The 24875-nt window shown below is 42.5% G+C and overlaps 2 protein-coding genes across 6 annotated transcripts in view; one reads left to right on the top strand and one right to left on the bottom strand.

Moving 5' to 3' along the window:
* The window catches only part of SUZ12 (SUZ12 polycomb repressive complex 2 subunit), a 49075-nt gene extending 45418 nt beyond the window's left edge, over positions 1 to 3657 (top strand). For all 3 annotated transcript variants that reach the window (XM_005669065.3, XM_003131745.5, XM_005669069.3), the window contains one exon: positions 893 to 3657. In XM_005669065.3, coding sequence (XP_005669122.1) covers positions 893 to 1238 — 346 coding nt within the window. In that variant the 3' untranslated portion in view covers positions 1239 to 3657. The remainder of the gene's footprint in view (positions 1 to 892) is intronic.
* The window catches only part of CRLF3 (cytokine receptor like factor 3), a 57979-nt gene that overhangs the window by 4142 nt on the left and 28962 nt on the right, over positions 1 to 24875 (bottom strand). The window contains 3 exon segments of one of the 3 annotated variants that reach the window (NM_001244329.1): positions 10896 to 12127; positions 12130 to 12359; positions 13217 to 13329. In NM_001244329.1, coding sequence (NP_001231258.1) covers positions 12104 to 12127; positions 12130 to 12359; positions 13217 to 13329 — 367 coding nt within the window. In that variant the 3' untranslated portion in view covers positions 10896 to 12103. 3 annotated transcript variants of the gene reach the window in all.

Raw genomic sequence — 24875 nt, 5'->3', positions numbered from 1 at the left:
ATGGAGTTTCGCAGGCTAGAGGTCAAATCAAAGCTACAACTGCTGGCTTATGCCACAGACACAGCAACAGCAACACAGGATCCGAGCCACATCTGTGACCTACACCACACAGCTCATGGCAGCACCAGATCCTTAACCCACTGAGCAAGGCCAGGGATCGAACACACAATCTCAAGGTTCCTAGTCAGATTCATTTCCACTGCTCCAAGAACTCCTCCTATACTGGCATTTCAAAGTGGTGGGGAGTTGGTAAACTCTTTGGAGTTTTTCCAAACCTGCAGGAAGACCTTTACACAGACTCTATTAGACTCTGTTTCAATGGGTAACTGAGCAGCCTTCTCATTTATTTTTTCCACTGAACAGCATGGGGACCAGGTTATACATACATGTATAACAGCCTTCTCATATTTAGTTTGGGTCTCTCAAATTGTATTCGTTGTTATATGCATGCTACTTTCTTTCCACCAAAACATTAACAGTGGACATTTGTTGTGACATCTTCATTTTTTTCAAAAGTTTACCATGAACTGAAAATGTAGAGAAACATTGCTTCTGAAATAGGAAACTGAAAGAATAGTTAATATTTTATAGTTAATGAATTTGGTAATTTGGTGCTGGCAAGAAAAAAATATTTTATACTTTAATTGCTATATGTAATTTCATTAGGAAAAACAGAAATGACATTTATTTAATGAACTTTGGTTAAATCTCTTTAAATCTCTAAGCTCATTCGGGTGATTGAATCTCAGCTATACTATAGTTTTACTACTTGTTAAATCGTAACTTACTGAATTTGGGTAGAGTCCTACTGTTCTGTAATGGTTATCACTATTAGATGTGACCGAAATGCTTTCTATTGCTATTGATGTTTTGTGTTGTTTCTGTTAAATAGGTTTATTGCTGACAATCAAATGAATCATGCCTGTATGCTGTTTGTAGAAAACTATGGACAGAAAATAATTAAGAAGAATTTATGTCGAAACTTCATGCTTCATCTAGTCAGCATGCATGACTTTAATCTTATTAGCATAATGTCAATAGATAAAGCTGTTACCAAGCTCCGTGAAATGCAACAAAAATTAGAAAAAGGAGAATCTGCTTCCCCTGCAGATGAAGAAATCACTGAAGAACAAAATGGGACAGCAAATGGATTTAGTGAAATTAACTCAAAAGAGAAAGCTTTGGAAACAGATGGTGTCTCAGGGGTTTCAAAACAGAGCAAAAAACAAAAACTCTGAAAAGGCCTAACCCCCATGTTACGGACAAACACTGAAATTTCATTCTAGGGAATTCAGCCTCTAGGACGAGTTTTGTTTTTATTTTTAATCATAGGTTCCAAACAGGCACTGTCAGATGAAGTAAATGATTTCAACAAGGATATTTTTATCAGGGTTCTATTTCATTATGCAGCATTACATGTATATCAGTTTTATCAATGTCATTAAAAACATTCTGAAGTTTAAGCATGAAAAGCAATACTTTAAAGTATTTTTAACTTCATTTGTCTTATGAAATATATTGACTTGATAATCTAGAAATTATTTGATATACTTAAATTATAAAAATTTTTTTTGCATTTGTGACTGGCTGTTTTTCTACTTTGTAATTGTGTGAGATGTTCTCTTGGGGAGGGAAAATTGGAATGTGATTCCCTTTTAAAAACTGAAGATTTTTTGAAATTATGTTGCATTACTATTTGCAACCATACTTTGATCCTTGATTTTGAAATCATTTAACAATTTGAGTGAAAACTTACAACATAAAAGATATTTTTCATTACATAAGTTCATTTTACAATTTAAAAATAGCACTTCTTCATCTTAGGCCTGTTTGGGAACATGTTAATTTTTTACATTGTTGACCGACAGTGAAATGTCATGTTGGTTTATAAGGTTACTGACCATTTGTTTTTACATGGATAATTGTGCATTGCTCACCCAGTATATTTTTTTAAACTTGAATGTTTTGCTGTTTTTTTTTTTTTTCTTTTCTTTCCCCACTAGGTAATCACATGGAAAAATCAACTGTCCACATCTCTTCATTAGGATTGTAAACCAAGGGAAGAACGAGTTTGAGATTTCTAAGATGACACTTTTGAGGAAGGAAATGTTCTATAAAAATGAACCCAGAAAGTGTTGTAACTTTTTTTTTCTTTGCCAGGATGTCTTTGTAATGTATTTCATGATTAGAATATCCAATACAGATAAACTGACTTGAATCGTTTTGAGCAATTTTGCCCTGTGTTCTATGTGTTTTATGCACATATCTGCAGTTGGATTCTCTCCAACAGAAAGTGGTTTCACTACTGGCACATTAACAAGCAACAATAGATTTTTATTCCAACTCCAAGCACTGTGGTTGAGTAACATCACCTCAATTTTTTATTACCCTTAAAGATAACTGCATTTTCATATTCTTTATTTATAAAGGATCAATGCTGCTGTAAATACAGGTATTTTTAATTTTTTTATTTCATTCCACCACCATCAGATGCAGTTCCCTATTTTGTTTAAGGAAGGGATATATAAGCTTTCTAATGGTGTCCAGAAATTTATAAAATGTAAATACTGATTTGGTTGGTCTTTAAGATGTGTTTAACTGTGAGGCTATTTAACTAATAGTGTGGATGTGATTTGTCATCCAGTATTAAGTTCTTAGTCATTGATTTTTGTGTTAAAAAAAAATAGGAAAGAGGGAAACTGCAGCTTTCATTACAGACTCCTTAATTGGTAAGCTCTCCAAATGATGAGTTCCAGTAAACTCTGATTATGCCTCTGGATAGTGGATTTCGAGCATTTCTCTCGGGCTTTAATTTGCTAAAGCTGTGCACATATGTAAAAAAAGAAAAAAATAGATTATTTTAGGGGAGATGTAGGTGTAGAATTATTGCTTATGTCATTTCTTAAGCAGTTATGCTCTTAATGCTTAAAAGAAGGCTAGCATTGTTTGCACAAAAAGTTGGTGATTCCCTCCCCCAAATAGTAATGAAATTACTTCTGTTGAGTAAACTTTTTATGTCATCTTATAATAAAAGCTGAAAAAATTCCCTTTGTTTCTATTTATAAAAAAAAAATGCTTTTCTATATGTACCCTTGATAAGAGATTTTGAAGAAATCATGTAAGATGATAAAGCATTTGAATGGTACAGTAGATGTAAAAAAAAATTCAGTTTAAAAGAACGTTTGTTTTTACATTAAATGTTTATTTGAAATCAAATGATTTTGTACATAAAGTTCAATAATATAAAAGCTGTATTCTGTATTGTTTTTGTTTTTTATTGTTATGCATTGTTAATACATGCAAAATTTTGGCTTGGCTAGAAGAGTAAGGATCCAGGGGGAAAAAAAAACACTATCAGCAAAAGCTAGTAAGAAAGTGAGAAAAATTCATGTGAAATCCTGCTTTCAGTTCTGGTAACATCAGTTGCAGCTAGTATGTTATTTATGGTAATATATATATTTTAAAATTTATAGTCCAAAGTAATGTCAATATTAGTTAACCTAATGCTACTTCATCTTTGGTTGTGAATTTTGTCTTTTCTTTTTCTTTTTAATGAAAAAATTTACCTTGCCCTTTAAAAAGCACATAGATTAGAGTGGGATACAAATGATAATTATAAAGTAAATGTATTATATAATAAAATCGTATACTACGTTCTATGAGGTCAGTAGTTGTTGCAATTAGAAGAGTTAAGGGAAACTTTATAGAAGTATTGACAATTTCACTTTTCTTGCTTTATTTACAAGTAATAGCTTTCCTGTACACATGCTGCTCTGTTTTCTTTGAGCTGAGCACGCCTCTGCTTCCAAAATTCACTGCATGTTATGTGTGTGTAAGCACCGGCTTCCTTTTCATTACACTACTAGGTCAGTCTCACTGGCCTTAGCACTGCCTCAGGGTCTTAGTTGGTGCTCAAATATTTGGTCACATGTACAGAAGGCTTTACAACAGGCTGTGTTAAGTGTCTGCAGATTGACTACACAGACATGACACAAACCAATTTTAAAACCAGGGGAGCCATGGTTACAAGAGCTTGGGAAGGGAGAAGCTTGACATAGGGAGACTCACTAGGTTGCTGTTGCAATGGTCCAGGTAAAATACCAAACTACCAGAACACTGCCTGCAGGGAGGTAAGTGCCCAACTACTAACTGTTGAGTGGTGTTTCAGTGTGAAGGAATGAAAATGAATAAACAGTAACAAAGCCAAAACGGCAGAGTTTCAAAAAAGAAGCAGTCCTGTAACAAAACAAGATAGCATAGCAACTTCAGGTTTAATGAGTTCGGTAAAAGGAAAATGAGTTAGAGAAGTTTATCATGAATATTTTAAAAATGAGGCCACAGCAAGAGGGTGACAGGGCAAAGGAAGAGACCAGGGAGAGTGGTGGACAGGAGGGTTGGAATTTATAGACTGAGGAAGACAGAGAAGACCAGAGATCAAGTTACCAGAAAAAGAAAGGGATGAAATCAAGAACACAAATTGATTCAGCTTGCTAAAGATGAGATTTTACTAATAAAACTGTTGGTCAAAAATAGGTACTCAATGACATTTCTGGTGGGAAAATAAATTAGCACAACTTCTAGAAAGAACAGTTTGGGAATTTCCATTAAAATCACAATGCACTTAGAGTTCCTGTCGTGGCGCAGCGGAAACAAATCCAACTAGGAACCATGAGGTTGTGAGCTTGATCGCTGGCCTCACTCAGTGGGTTAAGGATCTGGCGGCATTGCCGAGAGCTGTGACGTAGATCAAAGACGTGGCTCAGGTCTGGTGTTGCTGTGGCTCTGGTGTAGGCTGGCAGCAACAGCTCCAACTAGAGCCCTCACCTGGGAACCTCCACATGCTGCAAGTGTGGCCCCAAAAAGACAGAAAAAAAATCATAATGCATTTAACCTTTAAGCCCATCTTTAGGAATTTATCCTACAAATAAACTGAAACACATATAAGTTGGCAAATTGTTACCACTGTTGAAAACTGCAGCTTAGATACAAGTCATCAGTAGGAGATTGGTTAAATAAATGATAAGCCATGTAAAGTGTAATACTAGACAACAATTGATGCGGAACAGATTCCAAGACCTAAGATAAAGAATACAGAACAGTTTCTAATATGCTTCCATTTTTTGAAAAATTACCATGTGCCCATATTTGCTTGAGTTACAGAATATAATAAGGACACACAGAAGCAACTGCTTTCAGGGAAGATGGCTGGAGCAAAGGACAGATAGGAAGGAGCCTCTCACTGCCATTTTTGAAATTCAATTTTTAAAACTGCCTATTTTGTGGTGGTTAACATTTAAAAATTAAATCTAAAAAATAGGAAAGGGAGTTCAAGAAGAGGGGTGATTTTTCACTGGGAACTAGGTATAATGGATAGTGGTTAGCACACAGTAAACTTGCAGTGGGTTAATAAGTAAAACAGCAATTTCACTGTCAAAAACAGTTTCTCAACATTCAATGTATACATGCTCTGTTTGTTAAAAGTAATCTAAATAGTATGCTGCTTCTAGAAAAGTAGAAATACACGAGGTTTTGTTAACCATACCAAGTACCATGTTAAAACATCATTCATGATTCCCAGTTGTTGGCAGAGAAAGAATCCTATCTTCCTAATCTGAATTCATCCATCCATTCAGTCTTCTCTCCATTTATGCAGTCTCCCTTGAGTGGAGTGGAAGTACCAGAGCACAGCGTGGTACATACCATGCACGCTGGTGTTCTCCACACACAGTCTGTGACCCAATTTCTGGAACATCTATGCCTATGTACTATTTTCTACACGTGGAAGGTTGATTTTTATACAGAGGTAAAATTCCTCTCAAGAACATTCTAAGACAAACGAGGTGGTTACTCAAATGTCACATGGATGAATCACATTAAAAGCTATTTCCAGAGAACAGAGTGGATTTGTCCTGGACTACTGATTTCCCATTTCCGACTACCATGCCATCCACATGACAAAGCTCCAACCAGGGGCCACCTGCAGATGCACCATCTCCCGGAACCATGTTTCTGTCCACACTATTCCTTCCTTTTTCACAACCCAAATACCTTCCACCTGTTCGTCTAGCAGGCTACTGCTATTCAGCTGTTCTTTCATTCATCCATGAATATGGGCCAACACTTAATCTCCAGTACTACGAATGAGAAGTTAAGATGCAGGTCCTATTTCAAGGGATCTCCCAGCCCTCACGGGTCAAAATTACAGTCACTTCTTCCTTCTGTCTCTAAACAATCCTGTATCTCTTTGCTAGATTTATTATTTCAGGAAAAGGATGAATTTATACACTTATCAGAATAAAAGCTTTTTATACTTTGTGGCAAGCATATAAATCACCACCTGGTACAAGTACCTAGAATATAACAGGGGTCCCACAAATCTTAGCTTCTTTCTTCTTCACTAATTCCACTAAGATTTTTCTTGAGTGGGTTCTCTTCTAATATGGGGAGCTAGTTCTGTGAAGCCCTGAAGGAAAAGGACCATGGTTGCCAGTGGATAACGAGGCTGAAAGAGCCTTCTTTGCTCATGAATACTTCTTGTGGCCTTGGCCTTAGCTAGGCATGAGAATGCAAAGATGAATAAGCCAGACATTGTTCCTGTCCTCGTGAATCTCAAATTCCAGAGAGGGAGACACTCACCTATGTTTTTACTAAACCACGTTCCAAAGTGTCTCATCTCCAACTGGTGTCCTGGGGATGCTGGGTGGCATGGACTGGGGTAGCACGATGGGAGATCAGGTAGTTGAGAGGTGTGTATTTGATTGCCAACTCTGGTGTCTTTTGCAGCTTCTAAACTCAAAGTTACTGAATCACAGTGAGTTTGTTTCTTCAACTATGAAATGGAATTAAAACGCCTCCTTCAACAAGGGATCTAGCACCGTAACCTGCTCTTGCTTAGCATCGCTATTCCCTTCCCAACAACCACATGGTTTTTGCCACCTCAAACCTCTGCTCCCACCTCTGAAGGAAATATCATATGCTTGGTCCTCTTCCACGAGCTATGTTAACAACATGGAGGAGCCTCCCGAGATGATATTAACAAAGTCTAATTCTCCTAGAAAACTGCAAGTTTTCTTTTCTTTCTTTTTTTTTTTTTTTTTTTTTTTCCTTTTCAAGGCTGCACCTAAACATACGTAAGTAAGTACCTTGGGCTAGGGGTCAAACTGGAGCTGCAGCTGCTGGTCTACACCACATCCACAGCAACACCAGATCAGAGCCACATCTGTGACTACACCACAGTCTGTGGCAACGTCAGGTCCTTAACCCACTGAGTGAGGCCAGGGATCAAACCCACATCCTCATGGATCCTAGGCTGGGTTCCTAACCCGCTGAGCCACAACAGGATCTCTCAAATCTGCAGGTAACATCACCTTACACAAAACTAATGAATACAGGTGGCACAGAAAGGTCACTTTTCATTAAGTCAACATTAAATTCTATGAAATAAAAGTTTTGAGATTAGTTTTATTTTGCTGAACATGTTTCCATTTTTTTGGTTTGTTTGTTTTGCTTTTTAGGGCTGCACTCGCAGCATATGAAGGTTCCCAGGCTAGGGGTCCAATCAGAGCTGTAGCCGCCGGCCTACACCACAGCCACGACAACACGGGATCTGAGTCTCATCTGCAACCTACACCACAGCTTGTGGCAACACCAGATCCTTAACCCACTGAGCAAGGCCCAGGATCGAACCTGCGTCCTCATGGATGCTAGTCAGATTCGTTAACTGCTGAGCCATGATGGGAACTCCCCGGTTTTTGTCTTTGGAAGACAAAAAAAAAGGTCCTGGTATCAACTCAGAAGAATTTATCAGGGAGTTTCTGTTGTGGCTCAGCAGGTTAAAAACCTGACTAGTATCCATGAAGATTCGTGTTCAATCCCCGGCCTCAGTGGGTTAAAGGATCCAGCATTGCTGTGAGCTGCAGTATAAATTGCAGACGCGGCTTGGATCCCTCAATGGGGCTGTGGTGAAGGCTGGAAGCTGCAGCTCTGATTTGACCCCTAGCCTGGGAACCTCCATATGCCGAGGGTGTGGCCCTAAAAAGACAGAAAAAAAAAAAAAAGTATTTATCAGTGCCCATGCATCAGGAAATGTAGGTCCCAGACTTTTAGATTTCATAGACCAGTAATACACAGTTTAAATTTGGGGGCTTTTTATTTTGTCAAATAAGAAGATAGGCAAACAAAACAAGCAAACCTGACATCTACAGTCACTTTCATTTTTTGTTTTTTCAGCCACGCCAGCAGCAGCATGCAGAAGTTCCTAGGCCCGGGATCAAACCCACACCACAGCAGTGACCATGCTAGATCCTTAACCACAAAACCACCAGGGAACTCCTGTCAGTTTCATAAAAGGGCAGACAGTTCAAAAGGAGCAAGAAGGATACTTTCAGAATAAAGGATAGTCTTTCAAAGAGAATAAATTGAGATTTATCCAAAAAATCACTATGGAGACACTTTGAATTACTCTGGAGCAGTTACTCCCAATTCTGCCTTCATAATACAATTATTTATTTTTAAAAAAAGTGAGCTCCACTGACACGAATTAAATCAGGATCTTTCCTATTTTTAAAACCTCTCAGAGTTCCCGTTGTGGCGCAACAGAAACAAATCTGACTAGTAACCACGATGTTGCGGGTTTGATCCCTGGCCTCACTCAGTGGGTTAAGGATCCAGAATTGCCATGAGCTGTGGTGTAGTCGCAGACGAGGCTCAGATCCTGTGTTGCTATGGCTACAGTGTAGGCCAGCGGCTGCAGCTCCGATTCAACCCTTATTCTGGGAACCTCCATGTGCCATGGCAGCAGCCCTTAAAAAAAAAAAAAAAAAAAAGAGCAAAACAAATTAAAAAAAACCCCACAAAATAAACAAAACCTCTCCAGGGAGTTCCCTGGTGGTCTAGTGGTTAGGACTCAGCATTTTCAGCACTAAGGTCCAGTTTCAATCCCTAGTCTAGGAACTGAGATCCCACATCAGGCTCCTGCACACGACTGCCAAACAAACAACAACAGAAAACTCATCAGGAAATTTTAATGTGCAGCCAGGGTTGAGAATACCGTCAGCAGTTAAATGAGCTAGGTAACGTGGTGTATTATACCAGCGAAGGAAGACAGAATAAAGAGTAGATGCCACAAACTTCCAACAAGAAAAAACGTACCTCATACAAATGAATAGGCATCAGAACAGCTGCAGACTTTTCCTTGGGAGACAATAAAAAGCAATGCATTCAAATTCTCAGGGGAAATGGTCTCTAACCTAGAATTCTTTTTTTTTTTTTTTTGTCTTTTCTAGGGCTGCTCCCTCCGCATATGAAGGTTCCCAGGCTAGGGGTCAAATCGGAGCTGTAGCCACCAGCCTAAGCCAGAGCCACAGCAACACAGGATCGGAGCTGCATCTGCGACATACACCACAGCTCACGGCAACGCCGGATCCTTAACCCACTGAGCGAGGCCAGGGTTTGAACTCACAACCTCATGGCTCCTAGTCGGATTCGTTAACCACTGCGCCACGACGGGAACTCCTAACCTAGAATTCTTAATGAGTCACAGCCAAAAGCAAGATAGAATAAAAAGATTTTCAGACCTCCATTTTTCACAAAATTTATCTCTCGGGCATCCCTTCTCAGTAAATGGAAGTCACGCTCCACTGAAATAGAGGAATGACCCAAAAAGGAGGAAGACGTGGAACAGTGGAAACAAGTGCAACTGTGGCTCTGTGTTGCTCGATCCATCCATCCTGGCACTGGCTGGTTTATATCCGTGTGACAAGTTTTAAATGAGTTTAGGAGACACCTAAATGAGGGCGTTACTTTCCCAAAGAACTGATCACACTAGTTGATATGGAACTAAATCCTTCAAATTTAACAGAGGAGCTAGATGCTTACTTTGCTCCTCGCCACAGGGAAGCCGCTCCTAAGAGCTGTATTTCCCTTTTGTCTGCTTACTCTATGTTTGTTTGGACATTAAAAATCTATTTTATAGCTTCTGAATTTACGCTTCTGAGAAGGGGAAGTCACATCATTTCCTATTCCTCCTGCTCGGTACAACTATAAACCCTGGGAAAAAAGATAAAACAAACATAAGACGCCTCTGACAGACGGCCGAGGGACCTCAAAACCCGAGGAACGCGACACTGTGTGTTGCTAGGGTTCTCTTCCTGTCTTGTGTATCTCAGGCTTGGGCTGAAGAAGCGAGCAACGTGGAAGTGGCAAGAGGCACAGATAAAAAGGCCCCAACAAATCACGCTCTCTGTAGCCAAAGGACCAGGAAAGGGGCAGCCTACAAGAAGGAAACCTACAGCCAACCACCAGCCTGCTCCAGGCAAACACCTCTGCACGGAGAGGAAGGCTGGTGGCCACAAAAGGAACCTGTGAGGAGTGACTTTATTTGGGGGGTATAAATAATTTGCGGGGTATAAATAATTAAGGACCTTGAGATGAGATCGTCTTGGGTTATCTGGGTGGGTCCTAAATCCAAGACAAGTGTCCTTCTAAGAGATCGAAGGAGGTGGCCATGCGAAGACAGAGGCAGAGACTGGAGTTAGGGAGCCTGGAACCCAGTCAAGGAATGCGTGTGGCCACCAGAAGCTGGCAGAGGCAGGGAAGGGTCTCCCCTAGAGCCTTTGGAGGGAATACAGTCAGCCTTGCCCATCTGTGCTATCTATGCATATATAACATCTTCATGACATGGGAGGGATCCTCCTACTGCAAAGTAAACATGACTTTTCTCCCTCTTCTTAAAAGTAATCTGGATTAAGTGGGGGCACAGCGGGTTAAGGATCTGGCATTGTCACTGCTCTGGTGCGGTTGATCTGTGGCCCAGGAACTTCCACCTGCCACGGGTAATGGCCAAAAATAAATTAAAAATCTGCATTAATCAAATCTCATGAAAAAAAATCCACACATATAACGTTTAGTTTTTTATTTGGTTTCAGACAGCTGGACAAGGCATCTAAATTCTAGCACATCTTCTTAATCACTAAACAAGTGACAAACAGTTTACGTATTTATCAAAAGGCAAGGGGAGGAAGGTCATGATTGTCTAACAGGGAATCTGAAATCCCCCAATAAATTATCTTACAAAAATATCAAACTTGCTTTTCCACTTTTCTACTGTTAAAAATGAAAAAAAAAAAAAAAACATTCACATTAAAGAGAAAGATCTTAGGCTGGTATATAGCAAGTTCAGATAATCATTTTCACATACGAAGTTAAGCCCTTCAAATAAATATTTTCAACAAATTTAAGTTTCCCCCAAAATAGGTCAAGTAGTTACCCTCTGTGTGTTTGGTCCAGGGAAAGACCACTTACGAAACTGACGTAAAACAGGACTGCAGCTCAGCCCCTGCCAAGGGCAACGCGCACCCGGCTGAGGCGGGAGACGCACCTGCGCACCTTTCACAGCCGGGAAATGGCTAACACCGCTGGGCATACCTCCTCCAGAAGGAGTTTAACCCTGGCAAAACCCTCTAGCCCATCATGAATCAAATTGCAAGGAAAGCACAAAAGAAAAGACTCTGCCTACTGTAGACATCTGCTCAGTCATTTCTAAAAATGCAAACATCACCATGCTTTGGGGACTTCAAGATTCCTGACCAAGAGCTAAAATTCAATACTGCTTACAAATCCCTGAATATGGAGAGCAAATTCAACACTCCTGTGGAGAACACACAAGTGAGCGTATAATACAGCGGACACGGTAGCCACCTCCTACCTGGTCTCTTCCTGCGGTTTCTTTCTAGAGTCTTGGATCTTTAAAAGATGGAGATTTAATACAACGATGTTACGTTACCTGTTCCCATAACCAACTTTAAAAAGAAATACAGGGGAAGGGTACACAGAGAGCGCTCTGTATCTCCTCACACTTTAAAAGGCAATTTGGTTTTTATTGTAATGGGATATTCCAATGAACACGACGCTAAAAATAAGATGTTTTATCCACAACATTCAAGCCTCTCACTGCTAAGACAGTCTAAAATAAATCCAGTAAATAATTTGTTTCCATGGCTTAAGTGAGAGATGAATCTATCCATTTTTAAAATCAATGACAACTACATGGGACTGAGGCCAGCTTTACAAAACCCCTGCAAACCGAAACCAATCGTCGGAAAATCTAGAACACCAACACTTTCCACCCGGGTAGAAAAATGAGCATCCAAAGTAAAGAGAACCACAAGACTGATCGAGCAACCAATCAAACACCACTTCTCTGTTATTTGAGCTAATAGTTACTCGAAGCTTGAAGTTTCCGCCTTCGTTATTATTGGTGGATCCTAGAGTCACAGCTTCAATGTCAAATGTGACAGTGGACCCAGAAGTAACTGCGGGCAACTGATTAGTCATTTCTTTTCCATTTACAAAAACTGCACCTAAAATGTTAAGGCAAAGAGTCATTGACAAGTGAGCAATAACTAGGAATGGAAACAAGCTTCTAGGTTATTGGCAACACAGCATTTCCTACTTCGGATAAAACCATTTGGGAAGGCCAGCTGGTCAAAGATAAGGCAGCTGAATATGTTCATTAACCCCCATCCCCAAGGCAGGAGAGAAAGTTCAAGCTTTCGTAACATTTTCGAGATCTGATCCAGGGTTTCTCCTCTTTTAGAACAGAGACCATGAGTTTCCCAGATGGAGGGTGGCAAAAGAAACTTGACTTCGTTATAAAATTACACCCTGTGGAACAGCAAGACGATTTCACACGGAATAACCAAGAATCTTGTTCTAGCCACTGTTTAACCCACACCATGAAACATGACCACATCTTAGCAGTCATTTTTTTAAAGCGTGATTACTGTGAAGTCAGAGACAAAGGACCACTACGGCTGTAACTCCTCTCTCCTTTTCCCCAGTCTGGGCTGCATGTATGTCCCCTCATCTGTGCTGCATTCAGAGGACTAGGCACACAGAGTCCAGGGGTAAACTGCCTGTTAAAAACCCCGCTCTCTCATCTCCAAACTACCTGAGTTGAAGCCAGTTCCTTAACTGCTCTGTGGCCCAGGTCCCATCAATTACAAATAGATACCATGCCACTCCTCACCGCAAAAAGCTCTTCAAAGGATTACAGACGATAGTATTTGTAAAGGGTACAGAAGAGTGCCTGGTACACAGGTCATGAAGACCTAACCCTTTTCATCCCCTTCTATACATGCGTAATAGTGAGAGAGAGTCAGATCTGACTACGGTCAATCAGACACCTCGAGGAGAACGGCAGTCATTTCTCTCTTACCATTTGTGCTAATGCACACGGCTTGATCCCGCTGCAGAGAGTCATACCCATTCTGCTTTTCTGCACACACTCCCAGACTGTCTCTTCTGTCTGGTTGTCCCACAGTTTCAACCCTGTCAATGAGGTAGAAAGGTCACTTCACTTTTTTTTTTTTTTTTTTTTTTTTTAAATCATGATGTCTGGTAGTTACTAGGCTTAAAAAGAGCAAAGAACAATCTCGGAGCTCTTGTTGTGGCTCAGCAGGTTAAGAACCCAACAGAGTGTCCATGAGGATACAGGTTCGATCCCTGGCCCCACTCCGTGGGTTAAGGATCCTGTGCTGCCATGAGCTGTCGTGGAGGTTGCGGACGTGGTTTGGATCCCAAGTGCTGTGGCTGTGGCGCAGGCTGGCAGCTGTGGCGTCAATTCGACCCCTAGCCTGGGGACTTCCATTGCCTCGGGTGCGGCCCTGAAAAAGAAAAAAAGAGCAATCTCATCACAATTCCTCTTAAGGAGAGCTCCCAATGCCTCAGCGAGTCCTAAATTCCAGGCACTGTTCTAAAAGCTTTGCATCTATTAACCCATCTATAAATCACTGCGGGCACAAACAACCCACAGCGTAAGTGCTATTATGATCATACCCAGTTTATACATGAGGAAACTTGAGGCACAAAAGAAAAAAAAAAAAGATTAAGAAAAGCTAAATAACTTGCTGATCACCTAGCTGAGTGGGGAGCGAGGACACCAACGCGGACATTCTGACAGCGGGGTCTATGGTAACTCTTTACAACGATGGCAGCAAATTTCTATTCTACGTTCTGGCTCTAGACATGCAGGAAACGTGTCACAACTGCCATCATGACGAATGCGACTGTTCCTGGCATCACCTAAACCTTCAATAGGAGAGTCTATGCAATGACTATTATCTATCAAGCATTTAAAAATAGACACTATCGGGGCGTTCCTGTCGTGGTGCATCGGAAATGAATCCGACTAGGAACCATGAGGTTGCGGGTTCGATCCCTGGCCTCGCTCAGTGGGTTAAGGATAGGGCGATGCTGTGAGCTGTGGTGTAGGTTGCTGGCGTTGCTGGGGCCGGCGGCTACACATCCAATTGGACCCCTAGCCTGGGAGCCTCCATATGCCACGGTGCGGCCCTAATAAGACAAACAAAACAAAAAAATAAAAATAAAAATAGACACTATCATCTTTTTGGTTATGGACTTATTTTGGTTGGAGGACTTCATAGGTACAAAGTTTAAGTCTTTCCCTTTGTGTTTTGGTCTCAAATAATCCAGCATCATGTACTCTAGAAACAGGAAACAGACATAAAAATCCGCGAGGAGCAGAATGTAGCTTTATCAAGGGAAGATGTGATTGTTTATACTCAATGTGGCCTCAAAATGTCTTTCGCTGCAAAGAGGCGAACATGCGTTCATGAGAAACATGTGGGTGGGTTTCTGAAGTCACCCTACTTCTAAACCCACAGCAAAAGGATGGGAGGAGAATGACATCAGCAACAGGACCAAACAGTATGTCCTAGGACTCGTTCTATCACAGAAACAGCACTTTAGAAAAGATATACAGGAGCTCCCGCTGTGATGCAGTGGGCTAAGAATCCCAATGCAGTGGCTTGGGTAACTGTGGAGGTGCGGGTTTGGCGCAGTGGGATAAAGAATCTGGTGTGGCCACAGCGGCAGCACAGGTCACGCTGCAGCTCGACTTCAATTCCTGGCCCAGGAACTTGCATATGCCGCAGCCCAAATCCAGTTAAAAAGTTCCAAAGGAGCACAAAGCTGAAAACAGCCGCATGAAATGGGTAAGAAGAGCAATTTCACATGCCCCACGTCAACCCCTCTCTCAAGCTACCCCAGCTCCTGACTTTTCCTTTGGGGGAGAGAGGAATGGAGTGTGCTCCCAGCGTTCCAGCTCTTTGAGGGGTACCTAGGGGACTGGTTTCTCTCATGCCTCATCTGAAGCACAGAACTGGCCTAGCGCAGCATGGATGCCTGAATGCTGCTAAGACCAAAGAAAAGTGAGGAGTGGCAACTTGGCATAAGAGGGAGAAGAGGAAAACATGCTTCTGGGGTGCCAGGTTTTCACAGCGCTGTCAAGGGAATGGTATCTGTCCCACCTGATGGGGAGCCAACATACTCTGGATGCCTGAGGGCCACTGAGTGCAAGACAGCATAAAGGCCCCTTGCTGCAATAGCACCAAAGAGCCTGCAGTGCCACAAACAGGCACCAGAGGGAGCAAGAGATTAGGAGCTCCTGAAAAAAACAGGTAAGACGCTCTCACAGAGAAACTGCGCACACAAGCCCAAGGAAGTCACATGCCCTAGGAAAGGTTTCAGAAGCCCCCCACGTTTGTAGCTGGCATCACTGGTGAAGGTCTTCTCCTGTATGAACCAAGGCCATAAAGACTGGGAGGTGGCTGTGTTTTCATATGCACAGATCCCAACACGAAATTGTGAAACATGAAAAAAAAAAAAAAACAAAAACACCCGTCGTGGTGCAGTGGTTAACGAATCCGACTAGGAACCATGAGGTTGTGGGTTCGATCCCTGCCCTTGCTCAGTGGGTTAACGATCCAGTGTTGCCGTGAGCTGTGGTGTAGGTTGCAGATGGGGCTTGGATCCGGCATGGCTGTGGCTCTGGCGTAGGCCGGCAGCTACAGCTCCTATTAGACCCCTAGCCTGGGAACCTCCATATGCCGTGGGAGCGGCCCAAAGAGATAGCAACGAGACAAAAAAAAAAAAAAAAAAACAACCAGGGAAAGCCTAGATTAAAAAAAACAAACAACAAAAAACTCAAAAAATTATCCTAAAGAAACATGAAAAAGGTATATGGATTGTCTGACAAACAATTCAAAATATCCATCATAAAGATGCTCTATGGCCTCGAGATAATGAGGCAGGAAGAAAATCAGAATACAATAGAAACAGATTTTTTTTTTTTTTTTTGGCTGCAACTTGCAGCAGCTTGACATGCTATCTCAGTTCCCAGACCAGGGATTGAATCCCGGGTGAAAGCTCCGAGCCCTCACCACTAGACCACCAGGGAACTCTCAGAAGATTTGAAACATAACTAAACAGAAATTTTGGAACTGGAAAATACAATAACTGAAAAGTTCATGAGAGGAACTGAGCATCACACTTGAGCAGAAGAAATATCAAACTGGAGGACAGGCTGTCGGAAATAACCCAGTCAGAGGAACAAAAAAAAAAGTGTGAAGAAAGTCTAAGAGGGGAGTTCCTGTCTGGCACGCAGGGGAAACAAATCCGACTAGGAACCACAAGGAGGACGCAGGTTCGATGATCGCCCTGGCCTCGCTCAGTGGGTTAAGGATCCGGCGTTGCCATGAGCTGTGGTGTAGGTCAAAGACGCGACTCGGATCCCTAGTTGCTGGGGCTCTGGTGCAGGCCAGCAGCTGCACCTCCGATTAGACCCCTAGCCTGGGAACCTCCATATGCCGTGGATGCAGCTCTTAAAAAAAAAAAAAACAAAAAAGAAACTCTAAGAGACTTATGGGAGAAGAGAAAAGGGGGCAGAATGCTTAAAGAAAAAATGGCTAAAAACTCCCCAATTTTGAAGAGAGAAATGGACATTCAAGGTCTAAACCTAAGGAACTCCAAATACGATAAACCCGAGGAGTCATACTGAAACGCATTATAATCAAATTGCCAAAACTCAAAGACTGAAAATTTCGAAAAGAGCAAGAGGAGTTCCCTAGTGGACTAGAGGTTAAGGACCTGGAATTGTCACTGCTGGGGTTCAGGTTCGATCCCTGGCCTGGGAACTTCTGCATGCTATAAGGGCGACCAAAAAATATAGATTATGTAAAATTAAGTATGTAAATCATACAATATTATATGATACTGATTGTGACATCAAAAGCATAAGTGTGGAGAAGGAAGAAATAAAAGTGTAGAGTATGCGTATCTAACTGAAGCCAAGCTGCTGTCAGCTTAAACAGATGGTCATTCCTGTGTAAGAGTCTCATGTAAGGCCTATCAAAGAAAACACTCACAGAAGATACAGAAAAGAAAACAAAAAAGGAATCAAAGCACGTTAATACAAAAAAAAAAAAAAAAAAAAAGGAAGAAACATAAAAGCAAGCAAGAGAAAAAAAAAAAATAAGGGGACAAAAGAGCTCTACAGACATGGAGTTTCCTGGTGGCTCAGCAGGTTAAAGACCTGGCACTGTCACTGCTGTGGCTCAGGTTACTACTATGGTGGGGGTTCAGTCCCTGGGCCAGGAACTTCTAAATGTAGCATCCGAGGCCAAAGAAAAAAGAAAGAGAAAGAAACTAAAGAGAGGGAAATACTTCCCAACTTATTTGATGAGGCTAATACTATCCTGAAACCAGTCAGAAAAAGACACTGCATGGAGTTCCCGTCGTGGCGCAGTGGTTAGCAAATCCGACTAGGAACCATGAGGTTGCGGGTTCGGTCCCTGCCCTTGCTCAGTGGGTTAATGATCCGGCATTGCTGTGGCTGTGGTGTAGGCCAGTGGCTACAGCTCCGATTGGACCCCTAGCCTGGGAACCTCCATATGCCGAGGGAGAGGCCCAAAAAAATAGCAAAAAGACACACACACAAAAAAAAAAAAAAAAGAAAAAAAAAAGAAAAAGGCACTGCAAGAAAAGAAAAATTACAGGCCAATACCTCTGATGACTACAGACGTAAAAATCCTCAACAAAGTACAAACGCTATTGGTAGAAATGTTGTGTTAAAATGGTTCATCCACCGCATATAACAGTATGGAGGCTCCTCGCGAAGTTAAAGATAGAGCCACCACATGCTCTTGCAATAATCCTTCTTCTGGGCATGTATCCGAAAGAACTCAAGAAACTGAGAACACAGTATTGCTTCTATAATAGTCCTGCCAAGTCCCTGCTGTGGAACAACAGGATTGGCAGCAACTCTGTAGCGCTGGGACACAGGGTCAACCCCTGGCCTGGCACAGTGCATTAAGGATCTGGTGCTGCTCTGGCTCGGATCTGATCCCCAGCCCGGAAACTCCAAGCGCCACAGGGCAGCCAAAAAAGAAAAAAAAAATTTCCTGCCATATCCTGAATCGAACCACTAGGAAACACCAGCTAAACCCAAATAGAGGGATATTTTATAAAATAACTGACCTGTCACTTAAAAAAATATGCCAGTATCATAAAATCTAAGAGACAGAGGAACTATTCCAGATTAAAAGAGACATGATAAATGAAGGTAGTAACACATGATCCAAGATCTTTTTTTTTTTTTTTTTTGGTAAAGAACATTAATTGGAACAACTGACAACGTCTGTAGGTTAGATAACAGCATATCCATGTTAATTTTTTGATTCTGATCTTTTTGTTTTTAGGGCCGCACCTGTGGCATATGGAGGTTCCCAGGGTAGGGGTCAAATCGGAGCTGTAGCTGCCAGCCACCCACCTGGGATCCAAGCTGCATCTTCAACCTACACCACAGCTCACAGCAACGCCGGATCCTTAACCCACTGAGCCAGGCCAGGGATCGAACCCTCGTCCTCATGGATACTAGTCAGGTGTGTTAACCGCTGAGCCACAACGGGAACTCCCTGATTCTGATCATCTCTTTGTTTTATGAAACACTCACTGAAAATGATTTGGAAAAAAAAGGAGAGACAAAATGATGAAGCAAATACAATACTGGGGAATCTGAGAGAAGTGTATTTGGGGAATTTTGGCACTACTCTTGCAATTCTTCAAGTCTGAAATCATGTTTAAAGAAGATTTTTAAAACACAAAATACTATATGGATAAATTTATAGAGAGCGGGAGGGACATGAGAAGCACAAGATACCTGCATTTTATCTCTTATATACTATTTCCTTCTCTAAAAAATAAAAACAGGCTAACATTATTCATTCTAGATGGAAGATAGCAGTACCTGTTTTATTATTGTGTAATGAAGAATTTGGCTTGGTGTTCCCGTCGTGGCTCAGGGGTAACGAAACTAGGATCCATGAGGTTGCGGGTTCAATCCCTGGCCTTGCCAGTGGGTTAAGGATCTGGCCTTGTCATGAGCTGTGGTGTAGGTCGCATATGTGTCGTGGCTGTGGCGTAGGCCGGCAGCTGCAGCTTGGACTTGATCCCTAGCCTGAGAACTTCCATATGTGGCAGGCGCAGCCCTTAAAAAAAAAAAGCCCAAAAAAAGCAAAAAAGAAAAAAAAAAAACCATTTGGCTTGCCTTGATCCTGGGAGGTAACGTCCAAACGCCTGGAATTTCCTAAGTGACAGGAGTCTCTCTGCTACTCACGGTGGGGCCCTCGGACCACACCTGAGAGTTTACACTAACGACAGGCCCATGGTGGGGCCCCTAGACAGCTCAGGCTACAAGACGACTCCGGGTGGGAAGGGGTGACCGAAGCAAGACCAATCCTGTGATTAGAGGGTGGAGGCTCTGAGCTCCACGTTATCAGCCCAGCTTCCTGGGAGAGCAGGAGAGGCGGATACTGAGTAAGGCGGGGAAAGATTTAATTAAACCACGCCTCCATAATCAACCCCAAGAAAACCTCTGGACACCCAAGCTTGAGGGAGCATTCCTGGTCTGTGGTACCCTGAGTGCTGTTGGGCCACAAGGCCAGGCATCCTCAGGATGCCAGCTTCACGTCCGGAATCCTCCCCACTCTCCCCTATGAGTCCCTTCCTTTGGCAGGTTCTGATGTGCATCCTTCCGCTGTAAGAAAACTGGACTCATCAGTGAAGTGCTCTCCTAAGTTCTGCGAGTCATCCTAGCAAATGATGAAATCGGGGTGATCATGGGCACCCTGGAATTTGTGGTTAGAAGGGAGGGCTGGCCCAGAGGACCCCTGAACTTGCAGCTGCTATCTGAGGTGGTACTCTCAGCCTAGAGTTTGGCTAGATCCTCGCGAGTGTACTTTTTTTTTTCTTCTGTAATTAAACTTTTTTTCAGGGCCGCACCCGTGACACAAGGAGGTTCCCAAGCAAAGGGGTCGAATTGAAGCTGTAGCTGCCAGTCTGCACCACGGCCACAGCAACAAGGGATCAGAGCCACATCTGGGACGTACACCCCAGCTCATGGCAACGACAGATCGTTAACCCACCGAGCGAGGTCAGGGATCGAACCCACATCCTCATGGAGACCAGTCAGGTTTGTAACCCGCTGAGCCACAACGGGAACTCCTAACCTTTTAAAATGAATAATTACTTCAAATAAAACTTCTTGAAATTAACTAGAAGGTAAAACTCAAAGCAGTGAGGAAAAAAAATTCCTGGGAAGGAAAAAAAAAAGAAGAAAAACCTCCATATTTGAATAAATCACAAAAAAAGCATTCCACACGAAAACAGTATTTGATAAATAAGACAAGCCTGGCATAAAAAGCTTTCAAAAGGTACTCTGAACATAAAAGGAACCAGGAAGTAAAGAGCTAATTTGCCTGAAATACAGAATAATTTTCATAGTTCACCAAGAAGTAGCACGGATGTTTAAAATCTTTGAAAGTTTAAACTGCAAGACAAGTAGCAGAGACATTATATTCTAAAAAACTCCTCAGGGGTTTTTTCACATAAATAAGTCCTGTAAGAAGCTCTGCTATAGGAGTTCCCTTGTGGTACAGCAGATTAAGGATCCAGTGAAGTCACTGCAGTGGCTCAGGTCACTGCGGCTGCACAGGTTCGATCCCTAGCCCAGGAACTTCCACATGCCAAGGGTGTAGCCAAAAAATTTAAAAAAAAGAAACTCTGCTATAAATCATCCAGATATAAAAATTATATTAAAAATGGCATAAAAGGAGTTCCCGTTGTGGGGCAGTGGAAACAAATCCGACTAGGAACCATGAGGTTGTGGGTTTGATCCCTGGCCTCTGCTCAGTGGATTAAGGATCCTGAGTGGCTGTGGCTGTGGCTGTGGTGTAGGCCAGCAGCTGTAGCTCTGACTGGACCCTAAGCCTGGTAACCTCCATATGCCACGGGTGCAGCCCTAAAAAAAAAAAAAAAAAAAAAAAAGTAATTCATGGTAGGTAGGGTAGAGTGACTTTAGAGGACTTAAAACTGAGATACAATTAATTTTAAAAAATCAACGTATGCACAAGTTAGTACGAACACATGCAGAAAGTTCCAAGTGATAATTTTTCTCGAAGGTAAAGTATTTTGAGAAAGACCACGGTCCAGAACCAAAAGGAGCCATTTTGATGGCAACAAGATGGTTCATCCATTCCTCTATTCTAATCTAGTCTAGACTGTTCCTCTGAACTGTGACTCACTGATGGGAATTCAGTGCCACAGCCTCATCATTATATAATCTCAAAGTTCTTTCTTCCCGCAGTGAACGCCTGGAGCAAAGATCCAAAAAATCAGCTGTTTGGGTAACATCTCCTAATACAGTAGGAAATATATCCAATGTCAGTGATAAATATAAGAGAGAAAATGAGATTATTATTACGGCCTAGCAGCCACAGATTAGGTAAAAGAGTAATGCTTAAGCACTGACGAGGATGCGTGACGTCAGTCAGCCCGTCCCTCGAACACGGCTGGGAAGACCACGCGTGCTTCTAGGAACAAAGGCAGTCAGTCTGTGTGTCACTAACAGCAGTGACTGCTGGATCCTTAACCCACCGCGTCACCAGGGAACTCCTTTCCATCGATATAGCTTGTTCGTTTATTTATTTTTTTGTTTGTTTGTTTATTTTTTGCTTTTTAGGGCCGCACCCGCGGCATGTGGAGGTTCCCAGGCTAGGGGTCCAATCAGAGCTACAGCTGCTGGCCTGCGCCACAGCCACAGTAACACCAGATCCAGTATAATAAGAAAAAATAATTGCAAAACACTGATGGAAGGCATTTTTAAAAAAAACAAATGAATACATCATATTCATAGATTAGAACATTCAAAATTATCAACTACTCCCAAACTGATCTACAGATTCGAGGCAATCTCAATCAAAATCCCAGATTCTTTTTCTTTTTTTTTTTTAGAAGTGAACAAGCTGGAGTTCTCGTTGTGGTACAGTGGAAGAGAATCCTACTAGGAACCATGAGGTTATGGGTTCAATCCCTGGCCTCGCTCAGTGGGTTAAGGATCCAGTGTTGCTGTGAGCTGTGGTGTAGGTTCCAAAGGTGGCTTGGATCCTGTGTTGCTGTGGCTGTGGCGTAGGCTGGCAGCTGTAGCTCTGATTTGACACCTAGCCTGGGAAACTCCGCATGCCGTGGGTGCGACGCTAAAAAGCAAAAAAACAAAAAATAAAAAATGAACAAGCTGTATCTATGGAAAGGAGTTCCCTGGTGACGCAGTGAGTTAAGGATCCAGCATTGTCACTGCTGTGGCACAGGCTGGATCCCTGCCTAGGAACTTCCACATGCAATGGGTATGGCAAAAAAAAAAAAAAAAAAAAAGTTATGGAAAGATGAAGGAACTAGAATAATCAAAATCAAAATAGAATAAAGTCAGAAGAATCATATCACTTGCTATCAAGATCTACTATAAAGCTACAGCAATAAAGACAGTGTGGTTCGGGCATAGGAGACACACAGAGCAAAATAAGAGACCCCAGAAACAGATCCGCACCTATACGGTCAATCGACAAAGGTGAAAAGGCAATTCAATGGAGAGAAGATAGTCTTTTCTGCAAATAGCACTGCAACTTTTGGACATGCAGACGCAAAGCAAAACACAACTCAACCCATATTTCACACAGTGTACTAAAAGTAACTCAACAAGGGCAGAGCTTCCACCCCTACCCACTTGCATCTCTCAGGAGCGTCCTATCTTAATAAATCTCTTTCTTGCCTAAAAAAATAAAATAGGGGGCTCTTCTCCCCCCTCCCAGAAACCCTGGGAGCTGTCTGCTTTCCTTTAATAAAGACTTTGCTTGCTTGCTGCCTGTGGGTTCAGGAAGTTCATTGTTCAACTGCCGTGAACAGGAACCCAGATTCCGGTATCATCTTTTGGGGGCTCGCCCAGGAACCGATCCAATCCATCTGCGCTCATAAGGTTTAGCAGAAATCAAATGAGGCGCTGAGACATCAGTTACCGAGTAGAAACTAAAGACCTCCAACAGCAGGTGCAGGGGACGACCAAGCCAGCTCCAGCTGTCCGAACTGCCCTCTGGGACTGGATGAGCTCCTCCTCCTGGTGAAAATACCTCCTCACCACAGCCCTCACTGCAATCCGGACCCTCTTATTCAGACCCTGCATCATTAACTGTATTTCTCGTTTCATTATATCCCAGTTAAAAGCTATCAACCTTCAAAATAATAAAGGTAACTCAAAAAGACTCATAGATCTAAACATACAATTTAAAAACACAAAGCTTCTAGAAGAAAACACAGGAGGGGTTCCCTGGTGGCCTCGCAGTTAAGGATTTGGCATTGTCACTGCTGTGCCCGGAGTTTGATCCTCAGCCCAGGAACGTCTGAATGCCACAGGGGTGGCGAAGAAGAAGGAGAGAGAGAAAGATGAGAAGGAGAAGGAGAAGGAGAGGAGGAAGAAGAAGACATAGGAGAAAATATTATGACCGTGCGCTGGGCAAAGGTTTTTTAGACAAACTAAAAGCACTAGGAAAGATGATAAATTGTACGTCAATAAAACCAACCTTTGCTCTGCACAAGATACTGCTAAGAAAAAGAAAAGACAAGTCACGGGCTGGAAATTATATCTTCAAAACACATACTTAACAAAGGACTTACAATCACCAAATGTTAATAATAAGAAAACATTTTAAAGGCAACAGATCTGAAAAGATACTTCATCAATGAAGATACACAAGTGGTCAATACGCCCATGAAAAAATGTTCACATACCAAAAAAAACCCAAAACAGAGTTCCTGTCGTGGCTCAGTGGTTAACGAATCTGACTAGGAACCATGAGGTTGCGGGTTCAATCCCTGGCCTCGCTCAGTGGGTTAAGGACCCAGCGTTGCCGTGAGCTGCGGTGTAGGTCGCAGACTCGACTCAGATCTGGCATTGCTGTGGCGTAGGCTGGCGGCTACAGCTCTGATTAGACCCCTAGCCTGGGAGGGGTTCGGCCCTAAAAAGACAAAAGACAGAAAAAGGGGGGGGTTCCCGTCATAGCTCAGTGGTTAGCGAATCCGACTAGGAACCATGAGGTGGCAGGTTCGATCCCTGGCCTTGCTCAGTGGGTTAAGGATCCGGTGTTGGTGTGAGCTGTGGTGTAGGTTGCAGACACGGCTCGGATTCCATGTTTCTGTGGCTCTGGCATAGGCCAGTGGCTGCAACTCCAATTGGACCCCTAGCCTGGGAACCTCCATATGCCAAGGGAGTGGGCCAAGAAATGGAAAAAAGACAAAGAAAAAAAAAAAAAAAAGAAGAAGAAGTGGGGTCTATGTGCCCTCCCTGGGATCTGGACTCTGGGACTGGTTGAACAACAGAACATGGTAGGAACTGTCAGTTTCTCAGGCCTTGAGAAACTGACAGTTTCCACTTCCTATTTTGGGGGACACTCATTCTTGGAACAGAGCCCCTAGGCAGTGAGGAAGCCCACGCAGCCCACGGAGAGGCACCAAGAGTCAGAATCAATCTGCCGGCACGTGAGTCATCTTGGAAGTAGATCCACCATCCCCAGTCAAAGCACCCCAGCCAACACCACACAGACAGAGATGAGCTGTCCTTGCCTAACTCTGCAAATCGCAGCTGAGCTTAATAAACGACGATTGTTTTAAGCGTCTAAGTGTTGGGGTGGCTT

Source organism: Sus scrofa, chromosome 12, assembly GCF_000003025.6.
Source record: "Sus scrofa isolate TJ Tabasco breed Duroc chromosome 12, Sscrofa11.1, whole genome shotgun sequence".
Classification (NCBI taxonomy): Eukaryota; Metazoa; Chordata; class Mammalia; order Artiodactyla; family Suidae; genus Sus; species Sus scrofa.
This window is presented reverse-complemented; position numbering and strand designations above follow the sequence as displayed.